Below are 13,293 nucleotides of genomic sequence, written 5' to 3' on the forward strand. Positions count from 1 at the left end.
CTGTCAATCGTAACGCTACTCATTCCGAGCTGCAGACATACAGTCTGACTTGTTTTAGCGTTAAGAGGTGGTTAAGAATTGCTTAAATAGCTGTCAAAAACATCACCGGCTTCCTAGTTTAAACCGTATTAAGAGGCAAGATGGCGGGTTTTGTCTTACAGCTGATCGAGTAAATTCGTGTTTTAACTAAGCATAGCTTTGCGAACTTTTTATAAGACAGGCCCCTTATTCTGTATGATAGTGTAAACGCGTAACGCGGCCGTGTCATGTTATCTTCGAGAAATGTGCATGGAATGGCATTCTGTAAGCCAAATTTCTATAGTCCTAAACATGACGCGTTGTGTTACGTGCTTGTTACGCACTGTTTAAATAACGTGCGGGATAGAGAATAAGGCCCCTGATTATGTTAGTGACTAGATTCAGTTTTAGGGTCAGCGGGTTTTGTGTGTAGAGTATTACTAATGATAATGTAAAAATAGTCATTAGCGATTACATCATTTAGACATTCCCTCACATATATATATTTATTGATAACTAAAGAATATTTATACATGTTTTACAATTTTATGAAACTGTATCTTATATTTTGATTTTTATTGAATATGTTTTATTTCGAATTATCAGTATCTCACCATATTGAGACAGTGTTACCAGCAAACTGTCATATGAATATTGCAGGAAATGTATGACAGAGATGAAGCGATTATGCGGCCAGTAGTGGTTCTTCTAAGTTTCTGATTGGTTCAAATGGCTTGTAGAACCAGATTTTACACAAGCACCTTTGTCTGATACAGAAAAACTGAAAAGAGACTGTGTACTGGTCCTGCTCAATCGTTTTGCCTCTATCTACATTATGACCACTTTTATAAAGGTATTAGAGTCCACTGTATGGTTTTCACTGATAAATACAAGGAATTAATATTTAATTTCTTACATTATTGGCATCTGTAATAAGTATCATTGGTATATAAAAACTGTTCCTTATCACTAAATAAAATAAATGTAAATGTCCATCTCAATATTGAATAACCTAAATATATTGCTGATTAGGTACAAGTATTGCAGGATCATAACAGTGGCATACCAGATGCCAGCACAAACACTTTGTACACTGCAAGTTGACGTGTGTTCCATTTGTCGCGGGTGTTGAAGTCGTGAGCGCAATGAGTCGCATTAATCTTGATTGGTAAATGTGGAGAGCAGCCACGGGATTTCCACAGTTCAACAAAGACCTTCCCCAAAGATCTGCAGAACGGTTGCTTGGAAGCTTGATGCTTTAAGTGACTTCCCGCCTCCTTTATTATATCCTCAATATTTTTTTACATTCTAATCACCCCACACTACCTCTTATGTCACTTTTACAAGCAATAGGAACACCACTCCCTACTTATACTGCCACTGACACCATATTAACCAAGAGTAAAACAGCACTGCATCCAATGACATAAGGCCGACCGCACCAAACTTCATTCAATTGAGTCCTGCATCTTCAAAATCAGCGTTGTCTAAGCCGATATACACGACGGTTTGTGTGTTTCAGCGACTTCTAGTGCTTCTCCTAGTATTAGTTGCAGATGTTGCAGGTGTGGCGGGTATAGGTATTGCAGGTCTTGCAGATGTTGCAGGCGTAGCAGGTGTTGCAGGTGTTGTAGATGTGGCCTGTTCGCTGCCCGGCGCCCACGGCACCGGCGGCGAGGGATGGTGGTGCACGTGGCGCATGTGCACCTTGCAGCTGTTGGACTGGCTGAAGGTCTTGCCGCACACTTCGCACGTGTACGGCTTCAATCCCGTATGCGACTGCAATAAACAATTAAATTGAGTCCTCAGTCTGACTAGAAAGTGGGGAGAATATTTGATATATTAAATACCGGATGTTCTAATGCACTTTTCCGACGAGTCGCGTTTCTGTGTCGGTCAGTGAGACGGCTTTTACAATGCTAACAGACGCCGTGATATGTATATTTTTAATACCAACCTAACAACTATGAGTTAAATTATGGGAAGAATTTTTTTTTCACAAGTATACACACCCGTGCATGTCTATTGAGTCCGCTCTTGTCCTTGAACGCCTTCTGACAGATGGTGCAGGGGTAGGGACGGCGGTCGGAGTGCGTCTGCGTCTCGTGCAGCGTGAGGTTGGCGGGGTGGCGGAACGCCTTACCGCATGTGCTGCACTTGTAGCGCTTCTCCTCCGAGTGCGTTAGTTTGTGGTGCCGAAGGATCGCGTTGTTCTGAAGCGAGGGTTAGATTAGCAAAAAAAAATAACAGAAGTTCGGCAGTTCCTAACAACCTAACTTCCAGGTATCGCATTTGTATAGAACTATTGAAATATTGCGGCCTGTGTTAACACAATAAGGAGTTCCGAGGAGTTCTTGCTCAATAAATATTTGTAAAAACGTGCTAGTCAAAACTTAGCATGACATAGACAATTAATTTACCGGGTTTCAATTTTTCAGAAACCCTCGCATACAGGCTGTCGCATTCGTCCTCTACGGCAATGTGAGGTCTAACCATCCATGCTGTCGTCCATCTCAAGGCTCACACAATCGTGGAACCGTACAGAGTATTATGGACGACTAGCCGCTACTTCCCAAACGAGACCCTCCAATTGCCTGTATTAGTCATCTTTTATAACAGGCAGAAGATACCTTAGTAGACTTGATTCAAACTCCTATCCAAATTCGGGATATAGTCTACTCCTGCTTACTCTTCTATATGATTACCTACAATACTTGTTTAACTGTTTCAACATTAAAATTGAAACCACTACTTATGTATTTTGTGTGTACTCACTTTGAAACCCTTCCCGCAAATATTGCACACATGGTTCCTCGGAATGGGGTACTCTTCGTCCGGATGCACGCGTCGGAAGTGCAGCCAAAACTCGCGCCCGTTCGGGAGCTCCTCTGAACACTGCAGGATAGTCCGTCACAATATTGAAATTTGTAATATTTCGACACATTTCTATATTCTACATAGACCTTGATAAACCAATTATACATGACTATTTTATTCCATTTATTCCCAGCATTAAGTTGAAATCCAGCACAGATAAAAAATCCTCCAATAATTTGAAAGCTCGTTAATTTATAGTCTAAGTCGATCGACATTTTTATTTTAGTTAATGATGCAATACTGACGTGTGGGCAGTTGGCGGGCCAGTTGTTGTCGGTGGGCTTCTTGCCGTAGCCCTTGGGCCGCTGGCGCGCGTGCTTGGTGCGCGAGTGCGCGCGCAGCTGCGACGCGCTCTCGAACGTCTCGCCGCACAGGCGACACCCGCTGGAACACCAATACATACTTATACACATCACAATATAAATATCCGTAGCTAACTTCACACTATAAAATGTTTTAACATATTTTATTACCCAAATCATCTTGACAGAGTTATAATGTGCTGTAATTTAGAGAAGCGTATTAACTTCAATTCTTTTTTAACTTGGTATAAAACACGTCACTCAAATTTAAGTTTGTATCTGGCTCGGAGGACCAATCTATCACATACCTAAAGTCATTGATTTTGGTGTGCTTGGCGGAGGTGACCATGTGCCGCTTCCACGCCTCCTCTGAGACGAACTTCACGTCGCACTCCTCGCAGTACGCACCCGCCTCCGGTTCAACTTCCCCTTCAGGTTTTTCCTGGAGAGGTTTGTTATAAGCTGTTATAATTGCACTTGATAGCTTCAAGTAGTTCCACTCAACTGAACTCAAATTTCGATGTGGCAAACATGACTGGATATTGTGGCATCCACTAGTATTCAGACCCTGAACAATTGAGTTGAGATGTGCCATGTGAACATCAAACTCGCATTTTTGTTGAATTGACGCTGTAAATATAGTGAATCGAAGGACTTTGGTCCATACATGCAGCAGCTGCATGGCATAAGAGTTAGAATGAAATGTTATTGTCGCTATAGCAGTTTAGGGCAGTGAGTAGAAGTAATTAGTTAATAATTGACATGGGATTATTTAATGGACTCGTTACTTAGTCAAAAACGAATGTATTGCTAATGTATAATTATTATATCATATTACAAGGTTTTTTAGAGTCCTAAGCAACGAAATGATAACTCACAGTAGCGTCCTTATGCATCAGCCGCTTGTGGCTATTGAGCCCCATCTGGCTCACGAACGAGTACCCGCACACGCCGCAGATGAACTCCGACGGGTGCTTGATCCGCACGTGGCTCAGATACGACGTCCATTTACTGAAAATAATAAATTATATATCAAATAACTGTTAGAAACTATCACAAGTGAAACTAACTGCAACACCCAAAGTTAGCCATCCATGTCTTTTTTTTTATCACAGCAGTATTGGCCTAGTACATGAAAGTAAATGTAAAGGTCCATGCACACGTCATTACTACACAACTAAAGATACTGTGAAAGGTAGTTTGTATTTTTTATCAAATTTCATTTCTAACATTAATGCATTTCATGTATCATGAATGACGAGTGTGTGACATCATTTCGTTTATAACGTTTACTCTTAATGCAAGACTTACATGAAGACATCCTCGCAATACGGACAAGTATATGTGACGCCGTCGTGCCATCTCTGATGCCGTTTCGCTTGCAGTCTGTGTATAAATATATTTTCATATTATCCAAATATCTATTTACAAACAAATATAACATGGACTTATTGCGATATATAATCTTATAATTTACAATTAATATATAGCAATTTATTGACATACATGTCCAAAGATCCGTACTTATAATTTACACTTTACCCTGAGGTACCCTCAAAAAAAACCACCCTGAATAAATGACCGAAAAATACTTACACATTCTTGGACACGTAGGAACATGTCTTGCAAAGGTATTGCTTCTCGTGGTTGTTGGCCGAGTGGTTCTTCAACGTGCGTTTCGTTTTAAACCTGATCTTACATATGGGACACTCTAACTCGCCTGCACTCTGTTGACAACACATTTAAATGTAAACACGCAACAATGTATCTGACAAGTGATAACCACTCGTACCATTCGACACCACTATTGTATGGACTTTGCCTTGAATACTTTAGTGAATACTAAAACCACCATTAAACTGATCAATGATTGCTACGAAGTACCAATACCCATTAGGATATTATGGCTAGCAATATTCGTCTTTTTATTATCTGAGAAATCTTATAATTCAAGGTGTTGGATGGTGTTTCTACTGTTGATGTGCGGTCGTATCGCCAACCATCAGACAAACGGCAAGCTCATCTCGCATCAAGCACTAAACAATTATTAGCCATTATAATTCTTAGTGATATTCATGCAAGTCCATGAGGTTCAAGGGCTACCTGGAGCATTACAGGACTTTATAAATGGTAAAAATTATTAACAATAGAGCTATACTCACAGGATCGTGTTTCTCCACATGGTGTTTCCAGGCCTCAGCATCTAGGAACCCCTTGTAGCACAGGTTGCACTTGAATGGAGAGTTCATGTAGTTGGATGACTGCTGCCGTTTTTTGATCTCCTCTACTTGTTCTTCTGCCTGTGTATATTTAATGCTAGTAAATATTACAGGGGTGTTGTTATGGTGTTACAAGGTTAAAGAAGTGTGACATTATGTGTAGAATGGCCTGAAATATGGGACTAGTTAAGTGCATTTCAGTTGTTTCCGAAATATTATTGATCAATGAGGGCCACTAGACTATTTTGGCCAGAAGTATGATGTAGCGATTAGTGACATAATAAATGGCATAAAATGGACTTAAAAGATAGAAATTATAAAAAAATCTAAATATTTTTTTTTACATGTTCTGAAAGTTCCATTCAATCAATCTTACAATTCCAGTTGAAATAATATATGGGCAGGAGGAAGAATGGTGTCTCACCGATAACTTAGTGATGGTGACACATTTGTCCAAGTCAATCTCATCTTCAGGCTTCTCCCGAGTATTCTTACTTGGCATTGCCCTCTGCCCATCAATGATCCTGTTTGGAGCACCCTCTTTCATACAGGCATGGTTTAGCCTCTGGACTTTTAATTCTGGTGGTAATTTCGAAACCACTTCCTCTTGAATTTTCTGAAATGAGAATTAATGTTTTACAAAGATGATAAAATGGAACCAACCTGCTAGTAAGGAATTCTAGGTGTTACTTAAAGAATTTCATGGAAATTCAATGTTGTAACATAGTAATTATAATATTATAAGTGTGGAAATTTTAGTGAGGGTATTTGTAACACTTTTTGCTATAAAAACACTGAGCATTTGACAGAACAAGTGCTCGTCAAGATTCTTGCTGACATCTTCAATGCAGCATTCCAGAACTACTACTTTCCTGAGGCCTGGAAAGAGGCAATCGTGATAGGCATACACAAGCCGGGTAAACCCGCGTCAGAACCGGCCTCTTATAGGCCCATTAGCCTACTCAGCACGATAGGGAAGCTTTATGAGCGGATCGTCCTCGACCGTCTCAAAATTATAGCTCACTCCCACAATCTGCTCCCTCCGGAGCAGTTTGGTTTTCGAAATAGGCACAGTTGCGTGCATCAGATACCCCGCATCACGGAGCATGTCTATTCTAAATTTAAGCTAGGATTTTATACCGGTGCTCTCTTCTTCGATCTTGAGAAAGCATTCGACAAAGTGTGGCACAACGGCTTGTGGTACAAGCTGTACACTCTCAACGTGCCCACTCAGCTCGTGCACATCATACGAGAATTTTTGTCGAATCGCGGTTACAAATATCGCTTCGAGGGTACCCTATCCAGTCGTCACACTATCTCGGCCGGAGTCCCGCAAGGCTCCGCGCTATCACCCTTTCTCTTCTCGCTATATACCAGCGATATTCCCAGATTTAAAGACGCCCATCTGGTGCTCTTCGCGGACGACACGGCGATCTACGCTTCACGTAGAGAACCGGAACATGTGATGCGCACTTTGCAGGCCGCCGCCGACCAGCTCGGCGAGTGGTTTCGCAAATGGCGCATCACAGTCAACCCCTTTTTTTTTTTTTTTTTTTTTTTTTTTGTGTCGCGGGGAAAATCCATTTACGGACCCCCCACCTCCGAGGAGGCGGGGGAGTGTCGGACTCACCGGCGCCTTCCACCCAGCGATGCTAGGAGTCGCCCGAGATGTAATGGGCGATCGCTGGGTGGGTCCCTACCAGACTTAGCGCACCGGAATACCGACTAAAAACCCCGCGTGGGCCATCATCGGCGCATTAGGGACGGCTCCGGGAAAACCTGAGCAGAACGCATGGATTGCGCCGGAACCGCCCCTGCGCAGTGCCGCTTTCGCGGCCCGACTCGGCGGGGGGAAAGGTCCGTTCCCCCCGCACGCCGAGCGTCGCTGTGGCGACGGCGACAACGTGAGGCCTAGCCCTTCACGCTGTCGCCCACCCCGTGGGCCGCCTTAATGGATGGTAGGAGCGGCGGCCCCGGTTGCCCACGAGGCGCAGGGCGACGGGTTAGACACCGTCGCCCCGACGCCTCCTTCTCCTCCTCTGGCGGCGGCGGGCGGGATCGGTCTGCTCCCTATCCCGCTCCGCGGCCTCCTTCTGCGACATGGCACGCTCGCAGAAGGAGGCCATAGCTCGCCACGACCTCCGACTGCGGACCATGGCGGCGACCACGGTCGGCAACGAGAGGTCGCTTCCGATGACGGCCAAGAGAGCGCTGCGCTCTTCCGTCCAGGCTGGGCACTCCTCGAGAGTGTGTTGGGCCGTGTCCTCGCGGCAGTTGCCACAGTGGTGGCACACGGCGGACTCCTCCTTCCCCGGCTATGCGACACAGGTATGCACCGAAGCACCCGTGCCCGGTGAGCACCTGCGTCAGCCGGAATGTCGGCGCACCGTGGCGCCTGTCCAACCACTGTCGAAGGACGGGTCGCACTGCCGCGACGGTCCTCAAGCCCGCACTCGGGCTCTCCAGCCTGAGCTGCCATTCCTCCACAGCGGCGTTGCGGAGGGAGACCAGAGTGGTCTCGACCTCTTGGGGGCTAGCCTCTGTCCTCGGCGCAAGCTCTCTTCCCGCCACCAGAAGACAGAAGAGAGAGCCCGCGCGTCGAGATCCCAGGGCAGAGTGCCCGCCAATACGCAAGCCGCTTCGTGTGAGATCGTGCGGTAGCCCCTGACGATACGCTGCGCCACCATGCGCTGCGGTCTTCGCAGCAGCCTGATGCAGCGGTCGTTCAGGGAATTGGCCCATACGGGAGAACCGTATAGGGCCATAGACCGCACGACTCCAGCGTACAGATTCCGGCAGGGATTGCCAGGACCTTCGACGTTTGGTAGCAGACGGCCGAGAGCACCGGCCGTCCGTACCAACTTTCTCGGCGAGAGAAGCCTCAAAGTGCGCGCGGAAGTCCCATCGGCTGTCCAGATGAAGACCGAGATACTTCATCTTTGAGCCGACGGGTATCCGCACGCCCTCCACAGAGATGTAGGCCTCGATGGGCGGCCTACTCCGAGGCCCATGGAAGGCAAGGGCCTCGGTCTTGTGGAGAGCCACCGCGAGACCCAGTCGCCGAATCCTGCGCACCACCAATTCGGTACCGAATGAGGCGAGCAGGGACGCCCTCTGAAAGGTCCTGGCCGTCGCCGTCACGAGCGTGTCGTCCGCATAGCAGACGACGGCGACGCCTCGAAGGTTGGTACCACGGAGCACCCAGTCGTAGCCGATGTTCCACAGGAGCGGCCCGAGGACCGAGCCCTGCGGGACACCGCACGACATCGCTCTACGGTGCCACCCGTCAGCGCCCGGATACACCACGTACCTGTCTGACAAGTACGAGCGCACCAGACGCCGGAGATAAGGTGGCACCTCGTGATACCGCAGTGCCTCGTTGATGCAGGCCCAGGGCATGGTGTTAAACGCGTTGGCGATGTCTAAGGACACCGCCAGCACGACCCTGCCCCGAGCGACTGCATCCTCCGCCAGTGCTTTCACCCGCAGAATCACGTGAATCGTGGATCGGCCGCGCCTAAACCCGTACTGGCAAGCGGCCAGATCCGGGCCGATCCGTTCGAGATGCCCGACGAGGCGAGCGTGTACCACACGCTCGAACAGTTTGCACACCTCGTCGAGCAACACGATCGGTCGGTAGGCCGATGGCGACTCTGCGGGTCTCCCTTCTTTCTTGAGCAGGACAAGCTTCCCCGTCTTCCACCGCGACGGGAAAGTGCCCTGCTCAAAGCACGCGGAGAAAAGGCTACGGAGCCTCGTACCCAGTGACTCGACAGCGAGGACCCAGACACGTCCGGGTACACCGTCGAGCCCCGGAGCCGAGTTTTGCTCCGCAACCGAGACACTGCCACCTGGAGCTCTCCAGGCGAAACCTCCGGGATATCCTCTGCCGGAATCGACAACGATGGCGCCGATGGACGTGGCGCCATCGGTGGAAGAATGGCCTCCTGGGTGGCCGGAAATAACGCCGCGACAACGTCCGTCACCAGATCGGCTCGGAGACTCTGTGTCAGCGGGGGCGCCCACGGGCGGAGCTTGCTCAACGCCATGCGGTACGGGCGTCCCCACGGGTCGCTGTCGAGAGTTCTCCGAGACTCCTCACGTGCCGCGGCCTTTGCTTGCGCAATGGCCACCCGCAGCGCTCTCTTGGCCGTCTTGTGTAGGCCGTGAAGCAGCCGCTCCTGTTCATCATCGCCGGGCGGACGGGAATGACGGCGGCGGTGTCTGGCGAGTCGACGGCGCGCAGCCATGCAGGACGCGCGTAACTGGGTGAGCTCCGCCGACCACCAGTACACCTGTCGCTTCGGAGGGAGGCATCGGGCCCGGGGCATGGCCGCGTCGCAGATTTGCGACATTGCCCCCCCGAACCACTCCGCCTCCTCTTCGACCCGCACCGGCCCTGCCGGTACAGGGAACCACGCCTGAACAAGAGCGGCTTCCTTCACGGCCTCCCGGTTGAGCCGCGTAACGGCCCAACGCTGGCCGCCCCATCGTCGGGAGGTCAAACTTCCACTGTTGCTGGGCTGGTTGGTCCGGGGAGTGGAGACACTGAACCGTATGTACCGGTGATCGGACAGCGTCTCCTCCTCCACCAGGACTCTCCAGCCCTGGACACGGCGGGCTAGGTCCGGGGTGGCGAACGTGATGTCCACCACCGAACCCCCGTTGTGCCGCACGTACGTGTCCTCCGACCCCCTTTTTCGAAGGGCGGGGAGCCGGCGGCACCCCGGGTGATGACAGCCACCGAGCCGTCGGAGTCCCCTGCCCAGTCATCCCGGGGGGGAACGAAATACGGCTCGCTGACTACAGCCACGTGGATTGACCACTGCGCCAGGCTCTGAACAAGCAAGTCCTGCGCTCTGGCGCAGTGATTGATGTTCGCCTGGAGGAAATGTTTTGTGCCATGATTTAATGGGCGATCTCCATCTCCACTGGGTGGGACGGTTGCGGACGCGTCACAACCTCGGCACCTCCTCCGCGACGGTTGCGGGAGGGGGTCGAAGAGGCGACGCAATCCTTGCCGCCCACCCTGTGCCCCGCGGGTTTGCCGGCAGCTGCGCACACTGCGCAATGCGGCTCCGCGGAGCAACCCCTTTGGGGCCTCGGCTCAAGGAGCCGGACCCCGGCGGACACGAAGCCTACCAGGACGCGTCCTGCCCTGGCGACCTTATCCGCCACCTTTGCCGGGCACTGGGCCCACGCGGCGCCCAGACCCGAGTGCTCGATCTTGACCTGGCCCACCTTCAGGTCCTCGATCGAACACTCTCCGATTTTGGCGATAGCCGTTGCGACATCGTCAGGGGTGACGGACTCGTCAAGCCCTGAGATGCGCAGCTCTGCCGTCATGACGGGCCGGGAGACGCGAACGCCTTCCAACCCACAGAGCGCCTCCCTCATTTTGATGACGAGGGAGTCGGCTTTCGCCTCGGACTCAGGTCCGGGCACCTCGAAAAGGTAGGCACCGGTGGCCACCCGTCGCGCCTTCATGCCGACCCCGATGCCAAGGCTGGCCAGGTCGACTATCACAGTCAACCCCTCCAAAAGCCAAGCTATCCTTATTTATAGGAAGCTTCAGGTCGAAGCGCCTAACGCTTCAGTTAGATTTTTTGGCCAGATCATCCCTTGGACCAATAAGGTTTAATATCTAGGTTTGATCCTTGATCGGAGGTTGAACTTCATCCCACACGTAAATGCGGTACGTGCGCGAGCCGCATTCGCGATGGGCCAGCTACACTGGCTCTTGAACAAAAATAGTAAGATGTCTATCCGCAACAAGATTAGGATCTTTACTACGTGCGTTAGACCGATCATGACGTACGCGTCACCCGCGTTCGCGCATGTACCGCCTGCTCGACTTAAGCGTCTGCAGGTGTTACAAAACAAATTTCTCAGACGTGCACTGGGTGCCCCGTGGTACGTTCGCAATCGCAACCTCCACGTGGACACCGATATGCCGACCATCAGGCACTTTATGCACATGGCCAGCAGACGCTATTTCGATAAGGCGGTCAACCACCCGAACCCCCTAATCAGGCTAAATTCGAAATACACTCCTTTCGACCGCGCGAAATGGAGAAGACCGCGTTCAGTTCTATCAGACCCAGAGGACGATATAACTCTGGCAATCCGTCTCAAGCACGAGCAGCTCAAAAAGCTCAAACACTCCACACGACCGCAGCTCCGTCCTCGCCGCGTCCCCCGTCCCCCCGACCCTTCTGATAATTCCGGCCCGGGTGCCGATGTAATCATGTTAGACAGTTAGGTCGCTTGCGCACCTTTCGCGTTTCCATAATCGCTGATGTCCCTAAAACCATCTTCTCTCAGTGGCCGTCCTGAGCCGAGGCCGTGACCCTTTAGAGGGTCGCCCTCAGCATGGTCACTTAAGGGCTCGTAGTGCCTAAAGCACTCACCCGCAAGACCGGTGTGTTTGTATAAGCCGGCCCTGCCAGGCTAACAAATGTAAGTCAGGATCCAAAAAAACAGAACAAGTCAGTTGGTTGTTGATAGTCATACCGGTTGGTTGGTTGGTGAAATATTTGTGAAAGTTTACTGTAGTCAGTGATATTTCTTTTCATTTTATTTAAAATCAAGTCAGTTTTCTAACAATATTGTATGATTAAGATAAAGTTGTAATTTCAAGATATTTTGTAATATACCTTTCTTTTTTCTATTTCCTCTTCTTCAACGCTTTTAAGTAAAACAGTTTCAACATCAGCACTACATATAGGTGGTGGGAAGTTGTCCGTATCTTCTTCTAATTCCACCGAGATTTTGAGCTCTGTTTCCTCTTCTGGCTCTTTCTTTATATCAGCAGGCACTATGAGCTCATCCTGATGCATGCAGTGTATTGGCTCAGGAAGATGTTGGATTGTAATATCTGATGACAATTGTAAATTTTTCCTATCTACCTTTTGTAACTCTTGTGCTGTTATCTGAAAAATTTTGTGTTCTAAGTACAAATAGGAGTATTTTTTTTTTGGAATATTAATTGTTTTCATTTGCTGCTCTGACTGTATGAATACTCTAGAAGTGTTAAATCCCACAATTTCAGTTTTCTGGCATATAAAATAGTCTCGGAATTCAGGATATTTATCTAATATCTTTGTGTGAAATATCAAAATCCATGCACCAACACTAGTATCATCCTTAATTATGTTGAATAAACTAGTCTATAGCAATATTAAGTAACATATTATTTGAGGACAATTATTTAAAATTGAAAATGGTAATCAGCGAAAAATAGGACCTAGTTCTGCATCAGTTTGCAAGTGTGCCAATACACCATGAGTAAAGACCTATATATCAAAGTATTATAATTTCTAATAAGAAATTGTCTTATACCTTTCCACAGTTATTTAATATTTGATAAAGCGTGGTCTGTCCTCTCAGACATCGCTCTTTGAAATCGTAATACTTCTTCATGAGAGTCGCGCACTTGTAACATGCGTATAACGGCAACGCCATTGTAGTCAAAAGCTGAAACAAAATGTACGATTCAAGACACAAGCATTGATACATATAATGGTTTTATTATTAAGGTCCGCTAATAAAGATCTAGCTGGTCGCATATTTTATGTACAGAATGTATGTTTTACTTACATTTACGTCGGTTATATTCTCAAAATACGTCCCCAGTGGTTGGGTCTGCAAGTGATACATTTTCACATCAGCCTCTAAACATACTCTACACACTTTTAGAGATTCCATTTGGATAAAAAAAATTAGTCAAAAGTGTATAAAATTAATTTTTAATCGAATATTTTTACTTTAGGTGGTATAAAAAAACGCTCAAGCTACTATTTCATTGACATTTGACAGTAAAAAGAAGTGTTGCAGGTTATTCTGAAAATACAAATTCCGGAGTAAATATATCTAAG

The 13,293-nt window shown here is 48.1% G+C and overlaps 1 protein-coding gene across 1 annotated transcript; it reads right to left on the bottom strand.

Annotated features, from left to right (window-relative positions):
* Positions 1-489: 489 nt before the first annotated feature.
* On the bottom strand, positions 490-13,241 carry LOC115447864 (zinc finger protein 564). Its single transcript, XM_030175110.2, has 13 exons — positions 13,016-13,241; positions 12,758-12,892; positions 12,073-12,348; positions 5,841-6,032; positions 5,360-5,497; positions 4,794-4,924; positions 4,509-4,583; positions 4,076-4,208; positions 3,506-3,639; positions 3,141-3,279; positions 2,794-2,913; positions 2,031-2,231; positions 490-1,797 (listed from the first exon to the last, which is right to left on the bottom strand). Exons 1-13 carry the CDS (start codon positions 13,121-13,123, stop codon positions 1,537-1,539), a joined length of 2,043 nt encoding a protein of 680 aa, XP_030030970.2. The 5' UTR covers positions 13,124-13,241; the 3' UTR covers positions 490-1,536.
* Positions 13,242-13,293: the final 52 nt, after the last annotated feature.

This window comes from Manduca sexta, chromosome 8 (assembly GCF_014839805.1).
Source record: "Manduca sexta isolate Smith_Timp_Sample1 chromosome 8, JHU_Msex_v1.0, whole genome shotgun sequence".
NCBI lineage: Eukaryota > Metazoa > Arthropoda > Insecta > Lepidoptera > Sphingidae > Manduca > Manduca sexta.